Source organism: Ranitomeya variabilis, chromosome 2 (assembly GCF_051348905.1).
Source record: "Ranitomeya variabilis isolate aRanVar5 chromosome 2, aRanVar5.hap1, whole genome shotgun sequence".
NCBI classification, from domain to species: Eukaryota; Metazoa; Chordata; class Amphibia; order Anura; family Dendrobatidae; genus Ranitomeya; species Ranitomeya variabilis.
In genome coordinates, this window is record NC_135233.1 from 331,547,029 (window position 1) to 331,568,236 (window position 21,208).

Here is a 21,208-nt window from a genome sequence, read left to right on the forward strand (position 1 = left end):
GCAACAGTGGATACTTGTTGCTCTGGCGCCCTCCCTATGGTGGAGGGGCTAGAAATAGTAGCCAACCACACGCTATTGGTTAGAGGCAACTTTTGGAAAAGCATACTGTCTCTTTAAGAGACCGGGAGTGAGCGCGCGTGCGACCTAAGAACCCTGCCTGGGAACCTGCTGGCCGCATGCCAGGAAGCAGGAGAGGAAGGAGGGGCAGAGGCTGCATCCAGACAGCGTGGAGCCGGCACAGAGTGGGAGTCCCGACAGAGACCCCTTGGAGGTACAGGAAACGGACTGGGTGTAACATAGGTTTTTAGCCCAAAAGTGGCATGTACAGTAGGATAGGGAACAGTTATGATAGGACCCATCAGAGAAGTGTCACCTTGCCATGGTTGATGGGCACACATGAAATGGCCAATTTATGTGCTAAGAACCTTCGCTTTTTTTGTAATTTAAATCTTGCTGAGGCACAATGTGGTTGGAAGTTATTTCCATTGACACTAGGTGTCTTGGCATTCACATAGTGTTGCCGTGTTTTTTATACATATTTTGCAGTCACTACAGCTTGCACCTATTCACACTTGGGAGTTGCTGGTGAGGTTTTTTTGTATAGACAGATTCAAAATATAAAAAGAGACACAGCACAGGTGGAGCAGGTGGGAACGTTTCAGTTCGCAGAACCTTTTTCTGTTATGTGGTTTATGCTTGTACTATGTATTCACTTGCTAAATGTCTATACATTTATAAATATACATTCTTCGAGCAACAAAAGTAAATAAATGTATCAAATATGTTGATTGGAATAAATAAATCTACTGGAAGACTATTAAAAAAGTCAACAGTTGAAGACACTGGTGTAAATAGCAATAGATCCAAAAATATGTATATACCAGCTATTATATACCAAGGTAACATCAGATGCAAACTCAAGTAATATTACTTATAAGTAAGGGACCAAAGCAGTAAGTGATGACTATAGTGTCCGTTGTTCCTCTAATATCAAGTGGCTAGTGCAATATCCATGATCCCTATAGTCAAAAAAGATGTCTATAAGCCGCAGTGTCTGTAAGGCATTGAAATATAAAAGTGTGATCAAAGGGCCAAGTAGAAGGAATAGGTGTCCAAAAAGCCATCTTACCATTGTAATCCGTATGGATCAGAGCTATATGCAGCTACAGTGATACACACTTTTAGATTATAGACTTAGGATGCATGTACAGCTCTGGCAAAAATGAAGAGACCACTGCAAAATTTTCAGTTTGTCTGATTTTTCTCTTTATAGGTATATTTTTGAGTAAAATGTATATTGCTCTTTTATTCTATAAACTACCGACATGTCTTCGAATTTCCAAGCAATACATTTTGTATTTATTTTCAGAAAATGAGAAATGGTCAAAATAACAAAAAATGCATTGCTTACAGACCTCAAATAATGCAAAGAAAAAAGGTTCATAATCATTTAGAAACAACAATACTAATGTTTGGACTCAGGAAGAGTTCAGAAATCAATATTTTGTGGAATAACCATGATTTTTATTCACAGCTTTCATGTGTCTTGGCATGCTTTCCACCAGTCTTTCACATTGCTTTTGGGTGACCTTATGCCACTACTGGTACAAAAATTTAAGCAGTTCTTTGTTTGATGGCTTGTGACTATCCTATTGAGGGCAGCACGGTGGCTCAGTGGTTAGCACAGCAGCCTTGCAGCGCTGGAGTCCTGGGTTCAAACCCCACCAAGGACAACATCTTCAAAGAGTTTGTATGTTCTCTCTGTGTTTGCGTGGGTTTCCTCCAGGTACTCCAGTTTCCTCCCACATTCCAAAGACATACTGATAGGGAATTTAGATGTGATTGTGAGCCCCAATGGGGTAGTGATGATAACGTGTGCAGAACTGTAAAGCACTGTGGAATATGTTAGCGCTATATAAAAATAAAGATTATTATTATCCATCTTCCTCTTGATTACATTCCAAAGGTTTTCAATGGGGTTCAGGTCTGGAGATTGGGCTGGGATTTGATGTGGTGGTCCTTCATCCCCACCTTGATTGACCTAGCTGTGTGGCATGGCGCATTGTCCTGCTGGAAAAAAACAGTCCTCAGAGTGAGGGAACATTGCCTGAGCAGAAGGAATCCACTGTTTTTCCAGGATAACCTTGTATGCGGCTTGATTCATACGTCCTTCGCAAAGATTAACCTGCCCAATTCCATCCTTGCTGAAGCATCCCCAGATCATCTCCCATCTTCCACCATTTCACAGTGGGTGCAAGACACTGTGGCTTGTACGCCTCTCCAGGTCTCCATCTAACCATTAGACCAGGTGTTGGGCAAAGCTGAAAATTAGACTCATCAGAGAAGATTACCTTACTCCAATCCTCTATGGTCCAATCCTTATGGTCTTTGGCAAACTTCAGCCTGGCTCTCCTTTGCTTCTCATTGATGAAAGTTTTTTTCTAGCTTTACTAGCTTTACATGACTTTATTCCTGCCTCTAGGAGCCTGTTGCGAACTGTTCTTTCCATGCACTTCACCCCAGCTGCCATTTGCCATTCCTTTTGTAGATTACTTGATGTCATTCTGCGGTTGCTGATTGACATGCAAATAAGATGACGGCCATCCTGGGCAGTGGAGAGTCGTTTTCACCCTCTGCCGGTCTGTAGCTTCGTTGTCCCTAATGTCTGCTGCTTGACCTTGTTGTAATGGACTGCCATCTTAGAAATTTTTAAAATGGAGGCAACACGACGCTCCCTGTATCCCTTTGCTAGTAAAGCCAGAATTGAGCCCTTCTTTTCCTCACTCAAGACTTTTCAACTCCTTTGGCATGGTTAAAAGTTATTTTCTCATTCCTATTACTTTTGGGATATTACTAGCACTTGTTTTGCCATCCAGCTTGTCCTATTGCAGGAGGATTGTGAACACCACAGCATTGTTTTTTTATACTTTCCTTTGTTAAATAAGATTTGGTTCAGGTGATCACCTAATCAGAAGCAAATTAAGTAGAATGAGGTGTACTCTGGATGGAATTCAACTGACACTGGAATGCAATGGCTGTCAGACATGTAGAGAAGCTGATTGTTATACAACTGTGCAGTGGTCTCTTAATTTTAGCCAGAGCTGTATATGGGAGTGTCCAGAAAAACTTTTTTCAGGCTTTGCCTATTCGCCATGTTATACTAACATATTTTTATTAAATGGTTTATGTTCGGTTGATATTGTTCTGATATTTATAAACATGTTTAGGAGAATTCAATTCTATGATCACTTTGTATGTCTATATAGACCTTCCTGTCACACCCATGTTTGCTTGAAATAAAGAACACTCTTTTTTTGCATCCTCATTGGAGTGCTGCCTCTCTTTTTATATTCTGTACACTATAACTGTACAATGGGCATTTGTTTGGAGGTTTGGCACCCACTGTGTGCAATTATGGTGCTGATGCATTATTTTTTTGCATAGATACTAGATAGATGACAGAGAGAGATTTTATGTAGAGCTGCTTATTTGATTTAATAGGTCCTGCTGTACCCCACAATTACCAGCAGGTGGCGCTTGTACAGTACACAAGCTGCGCCGAAACCCAAAAGAGGAGCATCAGACAGCCAGAGCTCATTTCACCTAGGGCAGGAGCTGAAGTGCTGTCCTCCTCTCCTCCTCCTCTTCACTGTATAGGACCTGATCCAGTCTGATTTCCAAATTCTTGCAAATAGGCATCTCCTGCTTCCTGGAGACTGGGCTAGCCCTCGCCCCTGTGATACCTGCTAGGTGCCCTGGCATGCATTGACCTGTAAGCAGGGTCCTAGTGGGCGCTGAGGAAACTGAGAGCACACATGGCAGCCCGGGAGATGTGCCTGGCTCTGCTCATGGCGCTGGCGGCTGTGGTAGCTGCTAAGGGGCATCTGAACTGCAAGGAAGTCCGGGCCAGTTTCCTCACTCTGCAGCCGGGGGTGAGATGGGTGCCAGAGTCCCCTGTGTCAGGTAAGCTGCACCTGTGCCCTCATCAGTGCCCTCTAGGCACATAACATCTGTGTCTAACAGTGATGGCACCACCTGAGGTTGGTAGGGCATGCTGACACTTGTGGTACCACCACTGAAAAAGTTATGTTTTTATATTCAGAAAATGTTTGCACAACTTTACATTGAGAATAACTACAGGAAATGACATTGAAATAGTGCTAATCTATATATATTTTTTAAATTTATTTTTTAATGTTTTATTTTTTCGGTTTCAAAATCTTTTATTTGCTTCCTCTTTAAAGAAAAAAAAGCTAAATCTATGATTTAAGCAACAAATGCTGCAAACCTTATTGATCATATTTAGTTTACTTGCCTATATTTGTAGATTTGTTTTACTACAGTATAGGGGTAAAGTATCCATACAGAGCAAACAAAACTTTATGTACTGATGTAAAAAAAATCTATTTGGTAGTCATAATGGATCGGATGTGATACAGAATGAGTGTAGTGTAAGTAGTGTATGTCGGCTTGTATACAGTGTATAGAAACAGGTTATGGATTTTTGGCTTCTTTGATTGTGAAGATACTAACACAGAACATTGGAACACAACTTTTTGCAGGTTGCAATGTTTATTTTCAAGCACAGTTTCTGGTGCTTATGTTTGTCATCATCATATGATCTGCCATATTCTTTGAATTATGATGCTAATATAATAAAATAATAATAAATTATTATTATTATCATTATTATTGCAAGCAAGAAATACATAGTATTAAGCCAGACTTTGTGCTGCAGTTTTGAATTGGACAACTAATGTTGTACATATTTGTTTTTTTGATGGTGTGTTTGGAGCGGGTGCATTCTATGAAAGGAACCAATTCAAATCATATTAAGTGTGGTGTTTCATCTGCAGGAAATATGGTACAGAGGAGGAAAATCTGAGCAGATTAATGTATAGGTTTTGTGGGAAATGTTTGAGTATAACTTGTTATTTATTTATGGGTGTCTCTGCTTTTTTAAGAGTTCACCTGCCTGTTAGTCACTAAATAAAACCGCCCACTGGACTCCTAAAGATTTATTTGTTATGTTTTGCTTATATAGCGCTATCTTATACCACATCGCTTTACACACATTATCATCGCTGTCCCCATTGGCGCTCACAATCTACATTCCCTACAAGTATGTTTTTGGAATGTGGGAGTAAACCCACGCAAACAAAGGGAGAACATAAACTCCTTGCAGATGTTGTCCTTGGTGGGATTTGATCCCAAGACCCCAGCGCAGCAAGGCTGCAGTGCTAACCACTGAGCCACCATACAGTGCTAACCACTGAGCCACCATACCATGCTAACCTCTGAGCCACCATACCGTGCTAACCACTGAGCCACCTCATGCTGCCCTAAAGATAGAAAATAGAGGGTGAGAAATGAATAACTTACAAGTGCTAGTCAATCATTTCCCACAAACCTCTATATTGATCTGTTCCTCTCTGCTCTATACCGTACCGCCTGCAGATCTCATGTTCAACATGACGGTAAACATTTGTAAACAAACTTTTTCTCTCCAGTAAAGTAATTATTAGAAAAAAACAGAATCCATGTTTATTATGGCTCTATGTAAAAAACTCAAAGAAAATAAAGCCCATATGAAAATGTGTCAAATATGATCACAAGGAAAAAGAACCACTGGGAATATTGGTCTCTCGGAGAAATGCCCTCATGTAACATTACCTTGTACCTACGTACAGACCTGGAGCAAGAGATTTGTACATGGAGCACAGAAATGTGGGCAGGTAGGGAGCAGCAAGGACCGTCTAGTCTCAACAATTCTATAAAATCCTGCCTGCTTTCCCACACTTCTGCTGTCTGGAGCGCTCACGGGAGGTGGCAGCCTGTTAGGGCATCGGTATCGTTGGGCACTATCCAACATTGTACTAGGGCACTATAGTGTATTGTAGAGAGGAAGGAGAGCACTTCCTGGTATTGTTGTAGAGCACTTCCTGGCATTGTCGTGGGGTAGTTGAGCACTCCCTGGTATTGCAGTTGGGTACTATGTGGCACTATCTGACATTATTGTGGGGTAGTGGAGCACTATCTGGCATTCACTAGTAGTGTATTGGCGTTCCATCTGGCATTGTGGTGGAGCACAAAGGTTCTCTGTACCATGTTGTCCTGAATATTTTCCATTGCAAATGTATAAGATATATAATTTAGATGAGATTTTCTGTTTTTATTTTTGCTTTTTTTATGAAGTGAGCTGGTCCACAAATTTATGATTTACTTGGGATAAATTGCCCCATTCGATACATACCTCCCAACATTTGAAGATGGGAAAGAGGGACAAAGTTTGTGGCGCGCGTTGCGCGCTGCTGGAAATTTTAGGCCACACCTCTGACCACACCCATTCATAACTAGTCACACCCATATCCACGTCCCAACCACACCCATTTAGCACTGCTGATCACACTGTTTCATATACAATTATAAACAAATGCTCCATACTGTATAATGACTGCACATGATGCTCTATACTGTATAATGACAGCACATGATGCTCCATACTGTAGAATGGCCCCACATGATGCTCCATACTGTATAATGACCCCATATATTGCTCCATACTGTATAATGACCCCACATGATGCTCAATACTGTATAATGACTGCACATGATGCTCCATACTGTATAATGACCGCACATGATGCTCCATACTGTATAATGACCCCACATGATGCTCAATACTGTATAATGACCGCACATGATGCTCAATACTATATAATGACCACACATGATGCTCCATACTGTATAATGGCCCCACATGATGCTCCATACTGTATAATGACCACACATGATGCTCCATACTGTATAATGACCGCACATGATGCTCCATACTGTATATTGGCCGCACATGATACTTCGTACCGTATAATGGCCACACATAGCTACTCCTACACATGCGGCTGCGCTCCGTACACTTTGCACACACGGCTCCGCTCCATACACCTCGTACGCACGCGGCTCCGCTCCGTACACCTCGTACACATTTAGCTCCGCTCCATACACCTCATACACACACGGCTCCGCTCCATACACCTCATACACACATGGCTCTGCTCCGTACACCTCATACACACACGGCTCTGCTCCATACACCTCATACACACACGGCTCTGCTCCGTACACCTCATACACACACGGCTCTGCTCCGTACACCTCATACGCACACGGCTCCACTCCATACACATCATACACACACGGCTCCGCTCCAATCACCTCGTACACATTTAGCTCTGCTCCATACACCTCAGACACACACGGCTCTGCTCCATACACCTCATACACACACGGCTCTGCTCTGTACACCTTGTACACATTCAGCTCTGCTCCATACACCTCGTACACATTTAGCTCCATACACCTCATACACACATGGCTCCGCTCCATACACCTCATACACACACGGCTCCGCTCCGTACACCTCGTACACACACGGCTCCGCTCCATACACCTCATACACACACGGCTCCACTCCATACACCTCATACACATTCAGCTCAGCTCCGTACACCTTGTACACATTCAGCTCCGCTCCATACACCTCATACACACACGGCTCCGCTCCATACACCTCATACACACACGGCTCCACTCCATACACCTCATACACACACATTGGAGCAATGTGTGTGTATGAGGTGTATGGAGTGGAGCCGTGTGTGTATGAGGTGTATGGAGCGGAGCCGTGTGTGTATGAGGCGTATGGAGCGGAGCTGAATGTGTAGCGGAGCTCCATACACCTCATACACACACGGCTCCGCTCCATACACCTCGCACACACATGGCTCCGCTCCATACACCTCGTACACACATGGCTCTGCTACATCCACACTGTAAACAACTCCTGACCCCACACACAAGGCAGTTTACATACCTCATCCAGCAGCACCATGGCAAGTTGGCAACCAGCACAGCCGAGTCCTGCAATCCACGGAGGTCCCGTTCATGTGACCCCTGACTCCTCCCCTCCTGTGACATCATCACAGGTCCTGTGCACACAAAGCAGCCAATATGTGGTGTAAGGCTCTGTGGTGCAGGGATGACCGGCTGATACGTACTGCACTGCATACGGAAGGGTAAGGGGCATGGCTTAACACAAGGGGGCGTGTTGGTTGCTTCTCCTGCTGTCTGCGGGAAGCAGAGTGTCCCGTGCTGGACAGCGGGGCAAAGCATCAAAACCGGGACAGTCCCTCACAATGAGGGACGGTTGGGAGCTGAGAGATATAGTATCGCAGCAATCCACCCAGTGCTGGATAACACCTCACTTCAATGCCAGGTAGCAACCCAAAAACACTGTGCCTAATTATATTCCCTAATAAAGAGCCCTCACATGGCGCTAATACATTACTTTGGTTCCTCCACTGCAATGCCACAGTGCCCCCCAGCGATACCAGTCCCTTAGGATCTCACACTGCCACACACAGGACCCTATTCCTCCCATGTGATCCAGAAAAGTAGCACTAGTGTCATGCGAGTACAATGCACTTTTTCTCACCTAACATCTCTATGTCATGTGTTTTATAACAGCATCTTTTTCATACTATCATTTTTCTATGTAACTTAAAGCTAGTTTACAAACTAATAATGCAATCTTATATACAGATATAGATACTGTAGATAGATAGAATAGCTTGATGTCCTATAGATATATAATGTCATAAGCCCGCTACATTATTATTATAGCGCCATTTATTCCATGGCGCTTTACATGTGAGGAGGAGTATACATAATAAAAAACAAGTACAATAATGTTAATCAATACAAGTCACGACTGGTACAGGAGGAGAGAGGACCCTGCCCACGAGGGCTCACAATCTACAAGGGATGAGTGCGTATACAAGGTGAGGGCAGAGCTGGTCGTGCAGCGGTTTACATATTCTACATATAATAAACTTGCACCATTTAGTTCCTTTCATGTGACACTAAAGGATGTTTCACTTTATTTAACCTATTAAGTAATAAATAAATAAAGTTATGTGGGGTCTCCCTATTTTTTGATATCCAGCAATGGTAAAGCAGACAGCTGTGGGCTAATATTATAAGGCTTGGAGGGTCCCTGGTTATTGGGCCCTTCCCAGCTTAAAAATACCAGCCCGCAGCTGCCCCAGAAGTGGCACATCACATTAGATGCATCATAGAATCATAGAATGGTAGAGTTGGAAGGGACCTCCTGGGTCATCTGGTCCAACCCCCTGCTCAAAGTAGGATTCACTAAGTCATCCCAGACAGTCTGTCCAGCCTCAATTCTGGCATTTTGCCCAGCTCTTCCCGATTGCCCTGGCACGGTGGCAATTGGGGTAAGGCAGGGATCACACACAGCGAGATACGGCCAAGTCTCGCAGGTTAAAACCAAGCTCTGGCACCGGCACTTCAGAGCGGAGCGTGCGGCCGCATAGCAATACATGGAGCCGCACGCTCCGCTCTGGAGTGCCGGCGCCAGAGCTTGGTTTTAACCTGCGAGACCCGGCCGTATCTCGCTGTAGTGTGACTCCGGCCTAATGGTAGTTGTGGTTGATGACAGATGGCACACCTGCCATCAAGCCCTGGTGTTAGTAATGGAGAGGTGTCTATCAGACGCCACCAATTATAAACCTAGTAATCAAAAATAAAATGACACAGAAAAAACAACTTGATTTGCATAAAGACTTCCCTACATTATTGGTTGTTCATCAATTTATTGAAAAAATAAACAAAATCCCATGCAGGTCTGCCGTAATCCACCAAATTCGAAGTAGTTCAGAAATGGAAACCTGAAAAATACAAAACGAGAGAAATAAAAACAAGAAACACTCCTTCGTTCATCAATTTATTACCAAAAATCTTCCCACGAAGCGCCCATGTAGACTATGTTCCCCGAATCTGGCTCCTGCAACTGTGAATAACAGTAAAGTTCCTGCTGTTCACAGGCGCCCTGGACTGACGACAACGTTCATCAGAGCCGGCGGGTCTCGCTTACTGCAGCGCGATCCAAAGATGATGATGAGCGTTGTCATCAGTCCAGGGTGCCTGTGAACAGCAGGAACTTTACTGCAATGCAAAGCTATAAATAAAATATTTCAGCAGTATAATAGAAACACGTCAACAATTCTGTATTTATCACCCACTCCTGGTTTTGGCTTTCAAATACTGATGTAAAATACTGACCAGATACTGACTGTGTAAACATGGTCTCAGAAGAGTTTAGGGAATAAAAGTTTTTTTGGGAGTGCTTCTTTAGGCCTCCTTCACATGGTCATAAGAAACGATCAGTGTGTCATCCTTGTGTCCATTTTTACAGTCAGTGTGCCATAGTGTTTTTTCGGTATCGATAAAGAAGGAAATAAATTACAATCTTCTCTGATACTTTGCCATGTTAGGCTAGGTTCACATTGCGTTAGTGGGTGATCGCTAACGGACAGCGTTGCACGGTGAAAATGTCGCAATTAACGCCGTGCAACGGGTCCGTTAGCGCACCCATTGACAGCAATGTAAATTTCGCCTGCAGCGCATCACTAGCGCGTGCCTTTTTCGGCTCGCGCTAGTGATGTGCCGTTCTTCTGTGACGCGCCTCGGACGCTGCTTGCAGCGTCCGCGGCGCGCCCGAGGTCCGTTCCCCGCTCTTGCAGATCGGGGATCTGCGAGAGCGGGGACGTTAACGCGACCCCTGAACGCGGCTCCTAAATAAACATTGCGTTAGCGCAATCCGCTAGCGCTAGCGCTAAACGGATTGCCCTAACGCAATGTGAACCTAGCCTTAAACACGGACAGCACACGGCTAGGCATCTGTGTGCTGTACGTGTTTTTCACAGACCCATGGATTTATATTGGCCCTTGTCATACGTGCTTCTGGAAAAAGATGGACGTCTCCGTGTGTTTTGTACGGACACACGGTCTATGCAATAACATGAATATGTGAATAGCACCGTATGTTATAATGGGTCCATGTGGTATCCATGAAAAAAAAGGATACCACACGTACTGGAAACAGGATGTGTGAAGAAAGCCTTAAAGGGATTATCCAGGTTTGGCAGACTTGTCAAACCTCACAGTGCAAGCTATCAGGATTCACCAGTGCCAGTGTTAGAAGCGGGCGATCATGTGACGGCAACCTCTTTAAGGTAATCAAGTTTTTAATATAGTAATGAAAGTGTAAAAGTAACAATAAGAATGGACAGTGGGACTCATTTTAATGGTGCAAACTACCTCTCACCTTTTACAATATACGGTAAGCCAATGGGACCTCATTCTGATTTAGCTCAATTGTGCTAAATTATATAAAGCTGTTAGAATAAAATAATAGGAAACTACCATAAGGCACCCAAATAACAGTACCACGCAGTGCTTTGATAATGTCACTGCAATGCCAAAACGACAGATATATAATCCCTAAACAATAATAATATTGCCATACAGTGCACTAATGATAGCGACTAGTGAATATACAATGGCCGGTGACCGTGCCCAGTTGGTTTCTAAAGCATCAGATATTTGCAGCTTCTGTGAATTGACCTGTGCAGTGTTGTGGAGGAGCCCGGATGGCAGAAGCCGCAGTGCATCTTCTCTCCCTATTGTCCTCTGTTCTAACTTGGAGAGTCAAAATCTTCTTTTCTCCATTCCTGTATTTAACAATGAAACCATGATGGTAATCCTGGCAGATACTGCATAACCCAATTCGTGTGCATAAAGTGGTCTTAATGAGTAGAGAAATTACAACATTTTGTGATAATTGTTTTTAATTCTTGATTTACTGAAAGAAGAAAAATACAAGGCTCTTCAGAGTGTAAACATCCTTGTGAAATTAATAATGGCAAAATCATCAGAGGTGTAAGGAGGTATGCTGCTGCCAAGTGCAATGCTGTTTCAAGGCCAATGTATGGTAAATCTGCCCCAAATTTCCATCATTCGTAATAACTGTCTTTTGGACATTAAATGGTTAAAAAAAACACCAAAAAAAGAGGGCATCCCATGGCTCTGCTGATTTAAGGAGACTGGCTTTTAAGCTTTGTCAGTTTTAATCAGAGTAGAACAAGTCACGTGTTTCGGCACTAAACTATTTCCTTCCTCAGAAACGCACAGATAGATTTATCAGGTTAGTTTAGGATAAAACAAATTTGCCTGTGTCCTTAATTACAATTAGTCACCAGGCTCCAAAGATCCTCTGGGGCGTGTATTTAGGCTGCTCTGGATTATTACCGTGTGAGCACTGCCCCTTTGTAAAGACCATAAAAATTATCACTAAATAAAAAAAGTCTATATATTTGGAAGCATATCGTGGACTGAAAACAAGAAAAACTCTATAAAGGGTGTGTCCACTACTAGGACAACAGCGTCTCAATTTGCCCCCGTTAAAATAAAACCACTTATCTTCACCTTTGGTGCCGGCGCTATTCCAGCAGTGTCGGCACTTGCTTCTCCAGGGTTCATGTGAGGTGGTTACGACATGTGAGCCCTGCACCCAATCAGGGTTTGCTTCACTGTTCCTGGCTTCGGACAAATCGAACAGTACGAGAAAGTTAGAGAGCAGCCGCAGCCTTGACTTCCTGTCGATGTTCAATACAAGGCAGGAGCAGTGAATCCGGTGCTGATTGGGTACATTGCTCGCCTGACATAACCTCACGTAAGCCGGTGCAAGATAAAGTTCTGAAACCACTGGAACGGAGGGGAGTATAGGTGTTTTTATTTTATCTGGGGGGGTAAACATTTAGGGGTTGTCTTAGTAGTGGACAACTCCTTTAAGTTGGTGGCACTATTGGTTACCCCATTTTATTTTTACTTTCCTAACTATTAATTTCTGATTTGACTTTGAAAGCAATACAAACATTCATTTTATTACGTCTTATTAAAAAATCAGGCAAAACTTTTCAAATCAATGAGTTCATATTTTACACGAAAAGGTGACAATATATAAGAGCAGTTCCTACACTTATAAAGAGCAAGCATATGTCCAAATGGCATTATCAACTGCCCATTTTTATGGTCTTTTTGTTGTAGGTGCTATTTTTGTCAGAACTACACTCCATGGGAGCATCTTCTGGACTCCTGGTGGTGTCATCCGATCAGGTGGCTCAGCGGTTAGCATCCCACCAAATATGCAATAAGTTCACTAGCGGACACAGACAGAAAGTCTTAGAGGATATAACAATAATAATAATTTTATTTATATATAGCTCTCAAACAACAGATCCACAAGTTCCAGTCGGCCAAGAGAAATAAACTATTTTAGTCTGCATAACAGAGTCTTGCCTTCGGCCATTGCCGCTCGTTCAGCCAATGGAAAGATCATTTTTGATCTGGAGATGGTATTTTGATTTTGTTATTGCGACTAGGGTTGAGCGAAACGGATCGGTCATTTTCATAAGTCGCCGACTTTTGGCAAAGTCGGCGTCTCATGAAACCCGACCCGATCCCTGTGTGGGGTCGGCCATGCGGTACGCGATCTTGGCGCCAAAGTCGCGTTTCGTATGACGCGTTTAGCGCCATTTTTTCAGCCAATGAAGGAGTGTGGGCAGCGTGATGACATAGGTTCCGGTCTGGTTTCTGCGGCGTCATAGAGCCATATTACCGTTTGGGCTGCAGTGATTTCCGCAGTCAAACACAACATATGCTTTGCACGGAGAGAGAGAGAGAGAGAAAAAAAAATAATCCACATTGACTTGCATTGGGTTTCGTGTTCCGGTCCGGAACCCGACTTTACAGTAGAATCGGCCGATTTCACGCGATCCGACTATCGAGAAGGTCGGGTTTCACAAATCCCAACTCGATCCTAAAAAAGCAAAAGTCGCTCAACCCTAATTGCGACAATAAGGTGCATAGGAAGCGAAGGTCTCTTGAACGTGATCCTCTGGAGTCACCCGCCACATCCTCACTGTCTTCCTAGATCAAGGAACAGGCTTGTGCCTTGTTAATATAGTCTTCAAACTGGCAGTATCATTAGTCTTGAACACAGACCTGTGTCACTTCTGGGTTTCTGTTGTTTCCTAAATGTGCTCCCCAGAGGTTTTTACCCATGTGTTTCACAGATTTCCCAGCAAGGCTTCCGGCAAGGAAGACGGACTATTCAGGCCACATAGACCATTATCAACTGCTGATTTAATGAGATACACTTGGTGTTACCGATTCTGAGTAACCTGTAGCGGATACAGATTTTAGGTAACGGGTAACACATTTAGGCCAAGTTCAGTATTTTACATCAGTATTTGTAAGCCAAAACCAGCAGTGGGTGATAAATACAGAAGTGGTGACGTGATTCTATTATACTTCTCCTCTAATTGTTCCACTCCTGGTTTTGGCTTACAAATACTGAGGTAAAATACTGAACGTGTGAACGTGGCCTTATCAATAATGAAGGAATACATGTGATTATATACCGTCAAACTAGTAGCAACGTGAATGTGGCGAAAACATGCTGATACCCATCGTGCCTCGATTACGCATTCGGCCCAAGTTTCCTACGGACGGAAAAGGGGTCGAGAGCTCATCCTTCACATCTCATCCACTATGTATTTTATAATTGGAGAAGCAGCTATTTTTGTGGTACAACTCTTCTGCCGCTATCTGTCCAAACAAATCGGATAGGCCTACTGAGATTTTTTGGGAAGGTGCGGCATCCCCCAAAAAACATAAATTCTTGCATTTTTTATTTTTTTTCTGCCTTACAACTTTTACCATACTGGATAAATAAAATGTTAGACTTTCATATATCAATTTTTTGAAGTGACGATAACAGATATTTTTTAATTTTCATTATTTTTGTATAGGGAAAAGGCAGTGATTGAAATAAATGTATATATATATATATATATATATATATATATATATATATATATATATATATATATATATTATATATGTATATATGTCCTATCTTTTCTTAAAAATGGAGGGATTTTTAATTATACAGTATACAGCTCTGTGCCAAGGTCTCGGTGACCGATTACATCAGGCAAGGTGTATACTGCACTTGCAGGCTCTATGTATTAAGTCTGCTCACGCCACTTTGTTTACACATTGCATTTTTTGCTGAATTTTTTACGCAAATTAAAACCTGCTTTTTACACTACCAGCAAAAGCTATGGGATTTCAGAAATCTCATGCACACGCCACATTTCTTTTTTTTTTCCCTGACAGAATTGGAAGAGTGGTGAGTTTTTGAAAACTGCAGCGTGTCACTTCTTTCAGAGTTTTTTTTGTAGCGTTTTTTCACCAAACAAATCAATGAGTAAGTGCAAAAACGCAGCAAGCTTTCTTTTTGTAAGCAGCTTCTCTACTGCCAAGAGAGCAGGTTTTGCCTGCAGAAAAGAAACAACATGTACATAGCTAAAGAGTCGACATGCTGCAGCTTTAAATTGCAAGTCAAAAATAAGCAACGTGTGCATGAGACTTCAGGATTCTCATTCACTTTGCCGACATCATGGTTTTTTTGACAAATCTACTCGTAAAGAACACGACAAAACAAGACAAATCTGCAATGTGTGCACAGGCCCCTAGAATGTGCATATGTAGGTCCACCCCACTCCATGACCTCCAGATCCCCTATCAGAGCATACGAACAGGGAATCTTTGTGGGGAGACATCACCATTTAAACTTTTTCTGTCTCCTTAGTATTAATTCACCCTCTAAAAACATCTTTGTAAACTGTCCGGCATAAAGGTAAGTTTCTACTTCCAGGCAACGTAGCTGTTCATTTCTGCAATCAGATGAGCTGCATATTTTATAGATCGCTGCAGGGGCATCCATCTTCTCTTTTCATCAGATAAAGGTGGATTAGCATGCAAAGTGAAAACACACAAGGTCATGTTGTCTTATTTAATGAGTCAATCTAGAGGAGTCATCGTGGTCTCCAGTCGGGAGGAGTAAGTACTGTGCGAACTACAACTTCAATCAACCTCCACCAGACCCTTAGTCAACATCAACCAGTAGAAGCCAGACAAGTACTCGGGCTCCGCCCGTATATATAGAGCCGTTGGATGGCATTATTTTTTGGAAACCATCTGGTTCCACTTTGGGATTTTACTTTTTGAGTCAATACCTGACTGTGCTCTTCTTCCCTGCATTCCATGTACAGTCCCTGACCTGCCGCGCTCGGTCTATGTGGGATGGCTAATGCTTTTTTCATGAGAAAGATTACAGTCAATCTGTGGGTCAGAAGTTCAGAGCTTTTTATACTCTTACATGGCAAATACCAGGAGAAGTGTTACTAGCGCATATCTACATGTTTAATTGATGCGGCTGGCTGCAAGCTTTCTCCAACAGCTTCAACTTCAACCAGACTTTTTATTTCAACACCCTGGTATTAAAAGGATATCCATCCTTCGCAATGGACATGGGAGGAATGATGGGCTATATTCCCTTATATTAACCTGTTCTAGAATAATGGATTTGCAGATATGATGGAAAGATTGTGGGAGAGTTACCAGGGGCAGTTGTTGAGGCTTTTGTGCTGAGGAGGGCTTAGTAGCAAAAGATATTTTATTACTACCTCTTTGTTATCGTCACAGGAGCATTGTGAATGGAAAATGTTTTATTGTCCTAAATTATGGGTACCACTAAACTATTTTAGGAAAGGCCCACTTAAAAGGGATTATAACAAGTTATCACTAGTGATGAGCGAATGTACTCATTGCTCGGGTGGTCTCCGGGTATTTGTAACTGCTCGGAGATTTTATTTTTGTTGCCTCAGCTGCATGATTTACAGCTGATAGACAGTTTGAATACATGTGGGGATGCCCTAGCAACCAGGCTACCCACACATGTACTCAGGCTGGCTAGCAGCCGTAAATCATGCAGCTGTGTCAACAGAAACTAAATCCCCGAGCAGTTACAAATGCTCGGAGACCACCCGAGCGTGTTCGGGAAAACCCGAGCAACTAATACACTCGCTCATCACTAGTTATCACCTATCCACAGCATAGGCGATAGCTTGCTGGTCAGTGGATGTCCCGAAACCTGCACCAATCAGCAGATTGGTGAATTTTTATCCTTGTCAGGGATCTTTTATTTCCATTAAAAAATAAGGCAGCGGCTCAGATGCCAGATTGCTTCTCCAGTCATTCTCTATGGGGCTGCCGGAGAAAGCTGAGTGCAACACTCGTCAGCTCCATAAGGGGATCAATGGAGCAGCGGAACAGGGATGAACATTGCTGATCCTTCCGAATAGGGATGAAAAAGCGCCCTGTTCTGTCAATCGGTGCAGTTTCCAGCAGTCACACCCCCACTGATCAAATAGTTATCACGTTTCCTTAACTGGATCTGCTGTCAGGTCCGAGCTGAACACCAATACCTGGCTGGAGTGTGATTTATCTGGAAGCACAATGCTTGGTCTTAAGTCCTGTTCACATTAGGTGAGGGCCTTCTGACCTAGATACTGCCCCTAGACTCCCATTCTTAAAAATAGAAAAAAAAGGCGTTTCCAAGCAGTATGCTTTTTTTTTTTTTAGCAATGCTATTGCACAGAAAGGATAGTGTCTTGGCTTTCACCAAGTAGAGGATACGTTAGGCTGTTTCTCACAACCTTTTTCCTGCCATATATGCCGAACATTAGGCCAACATGTGAAATGTGAACAAGCCCTAACGTGATAGAAAAGGACCTGTGTCTCAGCAAGGTGAAATCAGGTATGGTTGGTGGTTGGAAGATGCTGAGAATGGCTATAGTAAAGTTTTCCATTTTTTTTTACCATTGGGTGCACTGATGCTTGTTGCAGGTTTCACCTGAGCTGCTTTTCCCACTGTTTACTTAGCTTCTTGCTGCTTGTCCTTTTACTCTCTTATTAGTTCCTCGCCTCTTTTTTCCCCCCATCTATTGTTTTTCACACATCTCAAGTCTTATTCCTCTGGTCCGTCCTTCTGCTTCTTCCCTGGCGCTTTAATTTCTTACATTTTCCTCTCTTCTTGGTTCCCATACTCGGACAGACTATTTGTACACCTGGTCCAAATTCAGACCATCTTTCACCAGTTGAGTAATACTTGTTTAGATGATGAAGCCATCAACTGTTGATGTAGTGTATCAAAAGAAATGTGTATTTCGTATTGGTAAATTTTGTTAGGAGCCACATTTTTTTGTCCAAAAGTTTGAGATAATTTGATAAAACTTCCAGTTCCTTTACTTTTTTAATATTATTCTTGGAACTATACATTTCATTTTATATGTCCATGTCTAGTGGATTTGGTCATGCTTCTTTACACTAACCAGATAACATAATCAAATTTATAGTTTGATCATTGCGTTCCTTAGAATCGAGAGTGCTGAATAAGAGGAAAGGATTAGACCAACTCTGGTATATGTAATCCAGCAGAGTATCACTTTGGTCATTGACATCTTAAAAAAAAAAAAAAAAAATTCATATGATGTGAAAAAGGAAAGGAACTGGACAAGATAGTATTCCAAATTTTTAAGATATTCATAAACATTTTAAACTTTCAATATAAATTCACAGTTTTTAAACAACGCCCCCATGTACTTACATAATTCTCTAATGTATAAAAAAAACACATAAATTCAACATTGAGCAAACTAAGCTATGAAAATGAGAGACCGTAATGATTCTGAGAAAATAAGAAGCAAATGGGCATCGCAGCTCTAAATATAAATAACCGGATGTAGCAACTGTGTTATAGAATCCAGATACAGAAAAAAGGAGAGCGTTATCCATGCGTATCGCTGCAAAGCGTGGGGAACACTCTATTCAGTAGAGCCAGGGTCTGGAATCTTTCACTGCTCCAATGTGCATCTCGCCTCCAGCTAACTCACTTTTCCGATATCACATAACATTATTAGTATTTTGCTTATATCTGCTATTAATACAGACAATTGAATCTTACGTTTCTCAAATGCACTTTTACATTATTTACCGTACAATGGTGTTCTCATACGGTCATCATTTGTTCTTTGTAGGAATCTCAGTTGATTTTGCTGCTATTTTACCAACACTGCTGGGTCAGTAGTTTATTTTTATATATATACTGATAAACTTTCAGCATTTAATCTTTATGTATTATTTCACTATTGTAGTAAAAAAAGATGCAAGTAGCCTCTTCAGAGAGGAAGATGATTGGACCTCTAGTGCCGCCTATTTTAAGTAGCATTCCTAAGGGTTTATATCCATTATGTGAAAAAAAAGAAGTCCAGTATGGTCCAGAAAAGTGGGACAAGTGTCATGCAGTTTTCTTGCAAGTAGAATGCAATTTTTATTACGTAGCACCCTAACGATATCCGATTTACATGCGAAATCGATCCGATTGCAATGCGATTTTAACATGAGCTTTCACATAGAGAAATTCTCTGCTATTTACACATCGTTTTCAAAGAATATATATTTATACATAGATAGGTACTGTGGTAGATCGGCTCCCTCGGCTGGACACAGAGGAAGAAGCAGAAAACTGTCTCTTTAAGAATGTCCTTGGTGTACAAAGTGCAGCATAAACTAAGCTGTAAAAAATAAATACATTATTTTCTGAAAAAAATGGTGTGGGGTCCCTCGAAATATTATTAACCAGCAGAGAAAAAGCGGGCAGATGTTTGTAGCCTGTGAAGGGAGTAATACCCAAAGGAGCTTCCAAGGCTATTAATATCAGCTCACAACTGTATACTAAGCCCTTTCTGGTTATTAAAATGGGGGACCCCTAAAAAAAATGACATAGGGTCTCCGTATAATTAATAACCAGCAAAGGCTAGGCAGACAGCTGCGGGCTGATATATTCATAGACTAGGAAGGGGTTATGGATATTAGCCCGTCCCAGACTAAAAACATCAGCTCTCAGCCGCTCCAGAAGTTTTGCATCCATAAGAGGTGCCAAATCTGGCACTTAGCCTATTTCTTCCCACTTGCCCTGTTGCGATGGCAAGTGGGGTGATCATATTGGGTTGATGTCACCTTTGTTTTGTCAGGTGACATCAAGCCCAGGGGTTAGTAATGGAGAGGCGTCTCTAAGATGCCCCTATTACTAACCCCATAGTCAAATTGTCAAAAAATAACACCCAGAAACTGACTTGAATCTTTGGTACCAACTAGAGATATGCTGGGAAGGGGACAATATCCATGTACCTTCCCAGCCGATTAAGGATATGTGTGTGCAGTCTATTAGCTCAGCAGGTGTAATAAGCTTTGGTCAATGGGGCAGCACCACACCCTATTTAAATACTTAGGATACTGCTAGATGGTTCCAGTTATTGCTCTGGTATTTGATGCTGTCTTCTATAGCGTATATTTTGATCTTGACCCGACTTGTGCCTTGACTGTCTTCCTCTGTTATCCCTACTGATTTTGACCCTAGCTTAACTAACTTTTCTAATTGACTGACCTTGTCGTATAGAACCCCAGCTATTCTTCTGACTTTGGTTTTGCTTTCTGTATCTCCTGTAATTGATCCAGCTAGTTGAAAATCATTGCTTCAAGCTCACTCCAGCTAGCTACTCCGAAGACACAACCAAGGGAGCTGTATTGTAAGTCCAGATGCCTGTATAGGTATTAAAGGGATATGCTAAACGCGGTGGCTATTGCCAAGTATATTTCAGGTAGCCTTTTTGAGCCTCTCACAGACAGAAAATAATATATTATAAAGATTAAGTTAACAAATGCCATACATAAAAAAGGACTTTGACAAATGCCCTTCTGAGTCGCATATCTCTGGCTTGCTGTCCTGAAGCTGCCTGGCTTATGTTTGTTCATAGTCTGTATCCTTTCCTTCACTCTAGATTGTCATAGGGCATGCTTGTCGTATTGTACTAAACATAATCTATTAATGAAGATGAATCATATTTTATGATGCTCTTAAAGCATCTTACACAATTTCTGTTAATATTTCAGTGCATGTTCTCTGGCATACTTTACAGCCAAAACTATCTAAAAACGTATTTCAACAAAAAAGAATAATGTAAGTATTTTCATAAATATTTGCGAAAAAACGTATTTTCTATGGAATCGTTTAGTGGTCAGCTATTATGTTCATTTTTTGTGTTCTTAAATTCCCCTAATGAAGCATTTTTTGACCTCTTAAGATGTCTGCTGAAGATTTCTTTTGTTTGCATGTTTGTACCAAGATATATTTCTTTCATGTGTGGAATGGAATTTAGAAATCTGAGATTCCTGTCTGAGACAGATCACATTAGTCGTGCTGGGGAGGATGATGAGATAATGAGGATGCTTTACAATCACATGCAATTATGGTGCAGCTTTGTAGTGTGATGTATTGACACTGAGCGCTCCTGTATACGGCTGCAAATAGTCTGCA

The 21,208-nt window shown here is 42.0% G+C and overlaps 1 protein-coding gene across 1 annotated transcript in view; it reads left to right on the top strand.

Annotated features, from left to right (window-relative positions):
• Positions 1 to 3,589: 3,589 nt before the first annotated feature.
• The window catches only part of GPC3 (glypican 3), a 726,510-nt gene continuing 708,891 nt past the window's right edge, over positions 3,590 to 21,208 (top strand). The window contains exon 1 of the mRNA XM_077285334.1: positions 3,590 to 3,963. Within this exon, the coding sequence (XP_077141449.1) occupies positions 3,816 to 3,963 (148 nt within the window). The 5' untranslated portion in view covers positions 3,590 to 3,815. The remainder of the gene's footprint in view (positions 3,964 to 21,208) is intronic.